The sequence below is a fragment of the Pristis pectinata genome, chromosome 17 (assembly GCF_009764475.1).
Source record: "Pristis pectinata isolate sPriPec2 chromosome 17, sPriPec2.1.pri, whole genome shotgun sequence".
Taxonomy (NCBI): domain Eukaryota; kingdom Metazoa; phylum Chordata; class Chondrichthyes; order Rhinopristiformes; family Pristidae; genus Pristis; species Pristis pectinata.
This window is the reverse complement of record NC_067421.1, coordinates 12,867,041-12,878,618: the sequence shown is the minus strand read 5'-3', so window position 1 is coordinate 12,878,618 and position 11,578 is coordinate 12,867,041. Positions and strand designations below refer to the sequence as shown.

At 43.5% G+C, this 11,578-nt stretch overlaps 1 protein-coding gene across 5 annotated transcripts in view; it reads left to right on the top strand.

Annotated features, from left to right (window-relative positions):
* The first annotated feature begins 765 nt into the window (after positions 1 to 765).
* LOC127579636 (solute carrier family 2, facilitated glucose transporter member 11-like) overlaps positions 766 to 11,578 on the top strand; it is a 69,651-nt gene continuing 58,838 nt past the window's right edge. For 2 of the 5 annotated variants that reach the window (XM_052032538.1, XM_052032535.1), the window contains exons 1-2: positions 770 to 885; positions 3,476 to 3,582. In XM_052032538.1, coding sequence (XP_051888498.1) covers positions 3,565 to 3,582 — 18 coding nt within the window. In that variant the 5' untranslated portion in view covers positions 770 to 885; positions 3,476 to 3,564. Of the gene's footprint in view, positions 886 to 3,475; positions 3,583 to 11,578 lie in introns of all 5 variants that reach the window. The other 3 variants (XM_052032537.1, XM_052032534.1, XM_052032539.1) reach the window with 2 other exon arrangements.

Sequence of the window (11,578 nt, the reverse complement as noted above, 5' to 3'; positions counted from 1 at the left end):
AGGCCATAAAGTTTTGCATGAAGAAATGTGTTAGCTACTGATATGTGTAACGCCCCACTTTGTGATCTGTTTGCAGCCTTCCATGGCATTTCTGTGGGTACTGATGAGACGTTTCTGTTTACAGGGTCTGAGGCTGCTTCCCCTCCCAGCAGGTCAAAGCATCATTTACTCATAACAGCATTGCATGAATGCACCTGTGACACTGCAGTACCCTCCTAGCACTGCACCTGATTGTCAGACTAGACATCGTGATCAAATCTCCTGAACCACAATCTCCCCTCCCGGAGGTGAGAGTGCTTTGATCCCTAGCTGACACAAAGTGAGCCACACTTTGAGGCTTTCTTCTTTCATTTTACTTTCACCTTCTCTCCATTTACAAGCTACAGCAAGGCCAGGAAATCATCAGTTAGGGGAATTTGGATCAGAAGACTGACTTTGTCGCCACGGGTAGAACATTGCTACAGTGCTATGCCATTCTGGTGCCTATGATACAGAGTCCCGTGTGGGGTCAAACATGGAATTTGAAGGCATTGGTTGTACTAGAGGAGGACTTGGATAGATTGCGACATCACAGTCACCTGGACAATGGAAGAATCCATTTCTTCTAAAGGTCAATTGGCCTCCTCATCATAATATGAAGAAAACGCAATTCAGGTATTTTTAGGATAATTAACAGAGCATGAAAAGAGATTGTGGAACAATCTGCTCATGCACAAACTATATATAAGACTCTTGCCGGAACTTGATACCATTGAACATCTGATTCTCCTTTCTTCCCTTTTGTACCTTAATTTAAACTTGCTCCCTTTGTAGCTTTTCCTCGCTTGCAGAAATTGGGAGTGGCTTAGGATCAAACATCTAATGGAAAATATCCTGAAGGAGTTGGTATGAACCCATATAATTTTAATAACGCATGTGTACGGATTGGTTGTTTTGTGATTTGTAGATTATGTTGTTTCTTCAGCGATATTAAATTCATGAAAATGAATTTGCAGGACAAATAACAAGACAATTCTGCCAGGCTGTGCTGCTCGTTGGACCCCAGAAATCTTTGTCCAAGGCCAGCACCCACTGGTTTGCAAACAGTGGGGGACAACTTGGTAGCACGGACTCACAGTACGAGCCCTTCAGTATCCACTAAAAGATGAAGCGGGTGCATTCTTTTCAACCTGTCATGTTTAATTTTCTCAGCAAAGTACACGGGTACAGAATGGGTTGGTCTCCATTGGCAATGGGCACAGACCTTCAAATACCGTTTATCCTTGTTTAACTTTGTTTACTGTTTAACCATTTACCCTTGGGGAGAGATTGAAACTGTACAAGAGCAGAAACACAGCCAGGAAACCTTTTTTTGTACGATGCTTAAATGGAATTATAATTAACTCCCTTCCATTTTGCTAATACCATTTTCTTAAAATGCTTCTTTAACACACAAGAGTTGATGTTTTTTTCTGCAGAACAAAAGTAGTCTTATTACAGCTTTATAGTGCAGGGAGCTGAACTTATACCAGCTGCTGAACTGTATCTTCCAGTACAGAGAGAAGTTATCAGTATGTGACTTTTAATATTTATTTTCCTGATGGAAAGCCCATTTTGACTTTCTTTGATTTGATATTCTTGGATTTTGTTTTTTTTTCGCTGTTAGCCATGATGGGAGAGATTTGTGAGGGGGATAGAGCTATATTGCATAAGGTTATATGTAGGTCAGGGTATTGCTTGGGCACTGCATTAGGAAAAATCCTTTGAACATCAAAATCCAGTAAGTGATATCATGTTAAGTACAGCAGAGGTAAGAAATCAAGTGAAATTCCCTGACTTCTTTCCTAGCGATAGTCAGTCTATCAGAAGAAGGAATTTTGCACAAGTGCAGTAAGATTGCTGCATTATTGTCACAAGAAGTTATTTCTGGAAACCGCAACAGAATTCTTTACTTAACAAGCAGACCAACAGAATCCCTCTAGCCAATTGAGAACCCAAAGGCTGGTAAAAAGAAGGAACAGGAGGAATCAGCAATAAAAATATAAGCAAGTGTAGAGTGAAAGGAATAGAGAGCAAAACATAATGGGCAGAACAGAGGAAAGCACAAAGTAGATAAAATGCAGAGAAACAGACAGCAAAGGGAAAACTTATATGCTGCTATGTGCCTGTGATGCTGCTGCAAGTAAGTTTTTCATTGCACCTATGCACACGCGTACTTGTGCAGATGACAATAAACTCAACTTTGACTTGTAACAGAGTGAAATTGCTTATTGTGAGGGGAATTAAATATAAAAGTAAGGAGGATATTCTTCAGTTTTATTGGGTATAGCCTCTGCAGCTCTGTGAATGGCATTGACTTCATTACTTAAGGAAGGATGTAAATGCGCTGGAAGCTGTTCAGAGAAGGTTTACTGGACTAATATCTGCAATGGATAGGTGTCTTATGAGGAAAGGTTGGATAGGCTGGGTTTGTATCCTCTGGAGTTCAGTAGAGTGAGAAGTGAATTCAGATACTGAGGAATTTTGACAGGATGGATGTGGAGAGGATGCTTCCTTTTGTGGGGAGAATCTAGGAATTAAGGGTCACCTTATTTTTAAAGGGGTCGCCCATCTAAGACAGACGAGGTGAAATTATTTTCTCTCAGAGGCTTGTGAGTGTTTGAAAGTCTCTTCCTCAAAGGCCGGTGGAAACAGAGTTATGAGTATTTTAAAGGTGGGAGGTCAATAATTCTTGATAAGCAAGGGGGTGAAAGGTTTCAGTGGGTAGGTGCAAATGTGTAGTTGAGGTTCAAATCAGATTAGCTGTGAAGTCGTTAAATGGTGGAGCAGGCTTGAGGGGCCAAATGTCTAATTCATATGTATATTTGTGTGAAAGTAAAGTCGATAGGCACGGTCGGGTACAGCGCCAGCGACCCGGGTTCAATTGCCACCACTGTCTGCAAGGAGTTTGTAGGTTCTCCCCGTGTCTGCGTGGGTTTTCTCCAGGTGCTCCGGTTTCCTCCCACATTCCAAAGACGTACGGGTTAGGAAGTTGTGGGCATACTATGTTGGCGCTGGAAGCGTGGCGACACTTGCGGGCTGCCCCCAGAACACTCTACGCAAAAAGATGCCTTTCACTGTGTGTTTCGATGTATATGTGACTAATAAAGATATCTTGAAGTAACAGCAATGCATTTTCTGTGAACAGAAAAAATAGAAATAGAGTGTGGTGGCAAAATTACTTGTAAATTTGAGGAACTGAAATAAAATCTGCATGCAAGTCACTGTCATCTAAACTGTTAAATCATTCTGTATAAAGTCAGAATATATTGGACATACTCAGCAGGTCAGTCAGAATCAATAGAGAAAGAAAGCGAGTTAATGTTACTTGCTAATGATCTTTCATCAGCACTAGGTACCATATAATTTAATCTAAAGGTTGAAATAGAAAATTGTGTAATAAACAATATTCATTTCAACTGGAAAGTAATCCTACCTTGTTGGTTTTTTAACATAGACTCCAATACGGGCACGTAACTTCATGTGGATAACTTCACTTGTTCAGACATGTAAAGAAGGGACATAGAGAAGAGTTACATTGGATACATGGGAAGACTTAATCAGGTAGTCTTTGACAACAGGATCTGGATTATATGTATGATTAACCCATGCCCATTGCTTTTGATGCAGGAGAAATGCCAACTTTGTGCTGCCTGCTTATTTGCATTATTACTGTTTGCAGTCTGTACAAGTTAGTTGGTTCATTAGCTGCACACTACTGCCATGATGGGCGCTACAATGATGGCCATGCATTCAAAAGTTTCAAGGGTCAGCAGGGTGTCGGAGCAATCCATCGGTCTGCCTTCTAATAGATAACTGGCAGTGCTGAACCACGGCAGGTCCAGTGGGTCCATGGAGCACAAACATAAGGCGGCACTACTGCATTCATCCTCCCATTGTTTCCACTCCGTCAATACCATTTGTTAGAAAGCCCTGCTTAGCTGCGGGAGTCTCTGCTGAGGTGCCACGTTCTATAGCTGGGCCATTATAGATCCAGATCTGCTTGTGGCTTCCCTCCAAAGACATCTCCTGTCTCCTCCAGTGAGAGTCAACAGCCTTCTGGCAGTCATACTGCAGCCATTACATGAGACACTAGAGCAGGAAGAGGCATGTGAAAGACATGCACAAAGTAGTTGACCTTTCGTAGGATGATTTGTTCTTGTGCACTTATTTTGTGTCGTCTTTTATTTTCGTACTGTGGCCAAATGGTCTCTTTGATGGGAAGGTGAGAGAAAGGAATGTTGCTGAATGGTGAATGGGGGTTGCATTTACTGACACTGCTATCAGAATTGTAGTTTGTAGATCATCCGACCAAAAGGGCTTGTCGAGTTTGCCTCTTCCTCTTCCTCCAACTGCAGCTCGGCCTTCTGCTTTTGTACCTCAGCTGCCCTCTGGCCGGTGGCAAGACCCAATCCGTCAGGATGATGAGGTGGTGTCATGTACAACAGGAGGCGATGAATCTTGACATTTGCTCTGCCAAGTATCGTGGAGGTCCTCCAGAATGGTCCTGGCGGCAGAAATGTAGTTAAAGCTCGGCAAAGGTCTGCTCTGTCTCTTTCTGTGTGTGAGCACGAGCTTGTTGGAAGTTTGCTGTCCCCATCTCCTCAAGTAGGAGGTTGACCTGCCACATCTTCTCTCTGCTTGTTCTCCCAGCCTCCTGTATACCAAGGGGAATGCCTAATAATGTACTCATTTCTGGCAGCAACTAGTTTGTGCCAAAACCTTGATTGAGGCCAAAGTCTTCTGCACCTGGCACACTCCCTGCAGACTTTAGCAACTTCCAGCATCGTGAGGAACCATCAAACATAACTGCATCAACAACTGGTAGAAATCAATCAGCAACTAACCTGAAAATAATTGATGATCCCTTTATATTGTGCTACTTGAGGTCATGGGCAGGGTATAGTTCTTCCCACTGTGTGAGGTTAAATGAGGGTGTGAGCTAGAATGTTAGGCTCCAAAATGACAGCCCTGGTAATGGATGTCACTTTCTACCTATTGCAGTTTTGTTATCATCACCTGAATCTGCCCATCTTTCTTAGGTTTGTGCTGTCCTACAATCATCCATCACCAACTTCTATACTCATGACTCCAGTGTCCATCCTTGTGATCCTGACATTTCCAATGCACTCAGAAATACATTGTGGTCCCAGAAGTGGGAGTGAATGGAGTTACCTGAATGGAGGGGGCCTTTTCCTACATCTAACTTTTGTTATGTGTGTCTAGAACTCACTATTAATGACATAGACTGGGCTTGCCAAACACATTGGCACAATATTCCTCTTTCACTTGACAATCATGAACCCACTTACTTGATATGGGTCAGCATTTATCATTGAAAACCAGAAGGAAGAACATCAAAGTAAGAGGTTATGCACTGGCAGCTGAGAAACCCACCTGTTCACCAGTTGCATTGGCGTTTCCAGCTCTAGTTGCTTGCCCCAGCACAATTTGTCTTAAACCACATGGAATAATCTGGAAGCAAACATACTCACCATTACCTGACTGGGTGATTCTCGACAGCCAGTAAAGCAGCCTTTGTTCCCACCTTCAATCATTTCAAAACCTAGTAATGAAAATATTCAAACAGAAGCATTTAAAGACATCTTTTTTTCCATCATTGCTTGCAATGATGTCCATATTATTAATCTTTAATCCCTGTAGATTCTGGGACAATCCTGGAAGGTTGTCCACCCTGCAATGAGATATGCTTGAAGATAATCAGATTGAATTTAAAACATGTAGGCTTGGCTGTGTATAAGTTTGGGCTAAGATCAATAGATCTTTGGACACAAAGGGAATCAGAGGGCAGGGCATCAAAATATCCTTGAGGTCATGATTGTATTGAATGCCAGAGCAGGAGTATGGAAAGTACTTTACCAGTTTTTCTGCTTGGAAGTTTGGTACTCCAGCCTGGACCTGCACAAATGCTGGACTGCTGAGTTTCTGACCCACTGGATGCCAATGAGGGAGGCTCTGTGTTACGACAGGGCTAACTTCCCTATGCTTTTCAAAGCCTCTCACTCCCAACAGTACTGGCATCTGCAGGGCGCACAGTTCTGATTCTGCCCGGATGTGGGCTGCTTGCTGTGATTTGTCCTGGGCATTCCCTCCATAATGTTGCATCTAGGCAGATTTAAGTGTGTGCAGTTCCTCCAAAATTTTATGTGCACAGTTACAGGCTTACTTCCAATTGATGTATAAAGCCCAGAAGCTCTCCAGTAGACAAGATATTAAATTTGCTGGCTGTCTTATTCTGATCTTCACTCACTGCACATATTATCACCTGGAGGTTTATGGTGGAGGGTTTTGTACTGGATGAGGTAAATCTGTCAATGGCAGCAGGCAATCAGGAAAGGCAAGCCCCCAGCAGAAAATTCACCACGAGGCATTGCCTGAGCCAGGCAGATGCCAAGGTACAGTGCAGATATATTTAATTCATTGCTTCCCCGTGTTCTTTGCACACGATGTACCAGATGGCTCTTTAATTTCTCCAGAACACAGTAAAATGAAGACTAACGAGACATCTGAAAAAATTATATTTCTAATGGGCAATATTTGTTGGTGGGTCCCACACTATAACATCACTCTGCAATGCTCAGTGAGCCTGAGGCTGGGATGACCAGCTGTCAGGGCTAATCAGATGTGGACCCTGCCAATTATAGCAGGAAAAACGCTGCCCTACACCCACCTCCTGTCAGAAGATTGAGCCCCTATTCACACTGGAAGAAGCACTAAACAGACAACAATCCACTGGTCAACAGGAGCTCTAGCTCATTCTTGTCTTATTTTTGAGGCCACTCCTTCAGAGATGGGGCTTTCTCAGAGTCTTTTTACAGAACAATTATAAAGAACTGTGTTTGCAGATGGGAATAAGTTGTTCGACATGTGAGGAAGCCGTTTATTTGACTGTCTCCTTCTCTGATTATGAAGCTTACAGTGGATGCTGAGGCAATGGGAACTCTTGGTTCTAGAACCACTCATTTGGATGCAAACCTTTCATGATTGCTCTGGAGACTTTAAGAATTAAAGATTGATGTCCTGGACTTAACTGTGAGTCACCAGTGGGAAAAATCATTTTGATGTTGAACAAAATTGAACACATTTGTAGTTTCTCAATACTGCAAGTGTTTTAACTGGGCAGAGAGTTGATCAGATGTGTACCTACCTCCAGAATTGGTCTCTTCAGTAATCAGGGTTAAGGGATTTCATGGAGGAGATTCAACACAAAAATTAGAATTTTAAGTGTGAGGCATGGCCACATTAGGCATTGTTATAAGATTACTGCTGGAAATGCAGCGGTTAGCGTAACGCTATTACAGTGCCAGCAACCCAGGTTCAGTTCTGGCCGCTGTCTGTAAGGAGCTTGTACGTTCTCCCCATGCCTGCGTGGGTTTCCTCAGGGTGCCCCGGTTTCCTCCCACATTCCAAAGACATACGGGTTAGGAAGTTGTGGGCATGCTATGTTAGCGCCGGAAGCGTGGCAACACTTGCGGACTGCCCCAGAACATTCTATGCAAAAGATGTGTTTCGATGTACACGTTAATAAAGATGTCTTAACTTAAATGATTTGGTGGGAGTTCCAAATGTTTTGGAAGAACACACATCTTCACGGGGTGTGGGCGTGGGTGGAGGGGGTTGGGGGTCAGGCCAAAATAGGGAGTCACACCTCTACATTCAACCTCATCATCCTCTTTGTCCCAGGAGCACCCGGCTCCAATCTTCCATCAGCATTATTATAATTGCCATTAAATCTTACCTTGCTGATGGGGACTGTGGCTATGAGCTCCTGTTTCAATGTTACGCCTCTGCTTTGAATTCTGATTTCCTTGCCATGACCCATTCTGTACTCTATATTCTATTGTCTCACAAGATATTGAGATGTTGTTTTCACTGTGGGGATAGGTTCTTCCCAGGAGGAATGAGACCTGATTGCCAAAATAATTGAAATCAGGTGAATGAGGTCCTGCCCAGCTGAACGATGGTGGGGAGGGTGGTGTGGTCAACCATGTCAAAGGTTGGAGACAAGGTGAGCGGGATGAGGAGGGATAGGTTGCCTTAGGCACCATCACCTGATGTCATTGTTGACTTTGATAATTATGTCAGTACTGCAGCAGAAGCATAAACCTGGTTGGATGGATTTGGGGAGATGTGGGCATGAATTAGGCAGGGTTTAACACTTCCAAGGAGAGGTTTGAGATAAAGCAGCAAGTTTTCAGGGATTGAGGGATTTGAGGAGGGCCATGATGATGGCAGATAGGGGGTGTTGATTGTGCCCAAGGAGAGAGAAGCGTTAACAACATCAGCTAATGTGGAGGCCAGGAAGGGATGTAGGATGGATGGCGGTTTAGTGAGAATCAGATCAAGGTCAACGTCAAGTTTATTGTGATGTGCACAAGTACATGTGTGCACAGGTGCAATGAAAAACTTACTTGCAGTAGCATCACAGGCACATAGCATCAGATAAGCAGCATTCACAAGAAAAACATAAATTAAACATAAATTATACACAATTTTTACAAGAAAGAACACAATTAGAACAAACAAAAAGTCCATTTCAATGCAAAGTGATGAAAGTGGTCATAGTTTTGCTTAACTGTAGTGGTTAGGGTTGTGCCGGTTGGTTCCCTTCAATGGTTGAAGGGAAGTGGCTGTTCTTGAACCTGGTGGTGTGGGACTTCAGGCTTCTGTACCTCCTGCCTGATGGTAGCTGTGAGAAGATGGCATGGCCCGGATGGTGGAGATCTTTGATGATGGATGTTTCCTTCTTGAGCTAGCGCATCCTGTGGATACTACCGATGATGGGGAAGGATGCCCCCGTGATGTATTAGGCTGAGTCCACTATTCTCCGCAGCTTCTTATGTTCCTGCACATTCGAATTACTCAAGCAGACCACGATGCAACCAGTCAGGATACTTTCAACAGTACATCTGTAGAAGTTTGTAAGACTGTTTGGAGACAAACCGAACCTCCTTAACCACCGAAGAAAGTAAAGTCGCTGGCGCGCTTTCCTTATGATTGCATCTATGTGCCGGGCCCAGGACAGGTCATCTGATATGTTAACTCCCAGGAACTTAAATCTGGGAACTCAAAGGAGCAGAGTGTGAGTCTCAGGCACTCTCTGACCTCAACTTGTCCTTAAAGGGATTTCGGAGCGAAACAAGAGAAAGAGGCGACAATTTTTCCAGGGTGGAAGTATCAAATACTAGACAGCATAGGTTAAAGTGAGAGTGTGAAAGTTTAAAGGAGATATGTGAGGCGAGTTTTATTACACAGAGAGCAGTGGGTACCTGGAATGTATTGCCAGGGGTGGTGGTAGAAGCAGATAAAATAGCAACATCTAAGAGACGTTTAATGAGACAGATGAACAGGGAGTGGCGGGATACGGACCATGAGCAGGCAAATGGGATTAGTTTCATCTGGCATCACGGTCAGGGCAGACATGTCGGACCGAAGGGCCTCTTCCTGTGCTCTACTTTTCTATGTTTCTGTGTAGTGCCAGGACAGGGGCAATATGACCTGGGGCTTGGCTGGTGGTTCTTACACCATGGGTTACAATACCTTCCTAGTAGGTGGTGGAGATGCTTTCATCCTAGAGGCACCACGCACCTCGATTGGACACCTCCAAGGGTCTGTTCAAGGATTCTGCTGGAGCTCCCAGCAAGGTAACTGGAGAGTGGGAGCATGTGTGTAGGATGGGCTCCCCAGGCGCTAGAAGTCTTTGACTCAGACAGGCAACAGTTCTCACCATTTTCCAGACCTGTCCTACTGGTGCTGATGCTGGGAGACAGACGGAATCCAGCTCCCTTGCAATAGTTAAATGAGCGACCTACCTCCTCACAACATTTGGTTTTCACCCTCACACCATGCCACCTAGGAAAACTTGGATTAAAGCTTCATTGTAGAACATAGAGCATAGAACAGTACAGCATAGGAACAGGCCCTTTGGCCCACAATGTTGTGCCGAACGAATTAAACTAATAATTAAACACCTAATTAAATTAGTTCCTTCTGCTTATACAAGGTCCATATCCCTCCATTCTCTGCACATTCATGTGCCTATCTAAGCCTCTTAGATGTCTCTGTCATATCTGCCTCCACCACCACCCCAGCAGTGTATTCCAAGGACCCATCACTCTCTGTGTAAAAAAACTTGCCCCACACATGTCATTTGCACTCGGTCCCCTCTCACCTTAACTGCATACCCTCTAGTGTTAGACATTTTGTCCCTGGGAAAAAGATACTGGCTGTATCCATTGTGTTTGGATTCAAAGTGTTTTTACATCTTAGTATCTCACTCACGGCAAACCATTCATTTTGGGGTTTATAATTGTCACCTCAGTACCTTAATGCATGTCCACAAGTGTGCTTGTGGCTGTGACAATGAAATGGTCAACAAGATTTAAAAAGGCCTTGTTTATACCAGCAATAATATTGGTACTTCGATCTATTAATCGGTTTACCACACTGAACATAATACATAATAATAAATTACTTGAAGCAGTCTCCGAGGATATCAGAATAAAAAGCCATGAGTAAAGGCCTGGCACTGTGTGGGAGATTGCTTCTCTCCATTCTCGTCATTGCAAGGCATGAGGTTACTTGGCATCACTATCCCTGTAAATGCCTTTCCAAAGTCGCTGTCTCTTGGTGACTCTTAATTAATGATGGTAATGAAATAATAGTGTATTGAGTTTTAACATGTGGAGGCAGGCACTCTCCCAACGTTTAAGATGTATCTAGATTCCATCTTGAATTGCCGAAGCATAGAAGTCTATGGACTAAATGCTAGTAAATGGGTTTAGTGGGATAAATACTTGATGGTTGGCAGGGACGTGGTGGGCCAAAGGGCCTGTTTGTGTGCTGTGTGACTCAATGACTCTATTATGACCTGTTGTCAGATCAATGCAGGCCTCAACCAACATCGGGAAGACGTGATCTGTCCTGTGGGAGTTTGTTAAGCACAAACTGCTTGCCTTGTCTCCTGTTATAATGGCGACAACATTTTGGGATACCTTGGGGACCTAAAAATACCTTATAAATACAAATGCTTTTTTTTCTTTTAATACTTTGAATCTTCTATTGTGTGCTCATTAAAATAAATCAGACTTGCCCCAAATCTGGGACCCCTGCTCTTTGTGATTTTTATAAATGACTTGGAAGATGATGTGGAAGGGTGGGTTAGTAAGTTTACTGATGATACAAAGGTTGATGGTGTTGTGGATACTGTAGAAAGTTGCTGTAGATTACAACAGGATATTGATAGAATGCAGAGCTGAGCTGAGAAGTGGCAGATGGAGTTCAACCCGGATAAGTGTGAAGTGATACACTTCGGGAGATCGAATTTGAAGGCAGAATACAAGGTTAATGGCAGGACTCTTAGCAGTGTGGAGGAACAGAGGGATCTTGGGGTCCACGTCCATAGATCCCTCTAGGTTGCCACGGAGGTTGATAGGGTTGTTAAGAAGGCGTATGGAGTGTTGGCCTTCATTAGTCAGGGGATTGAGTTCAAGAACCACGATGTAATGTTGCAACACTATAGAACTCTGGTTAAACCACA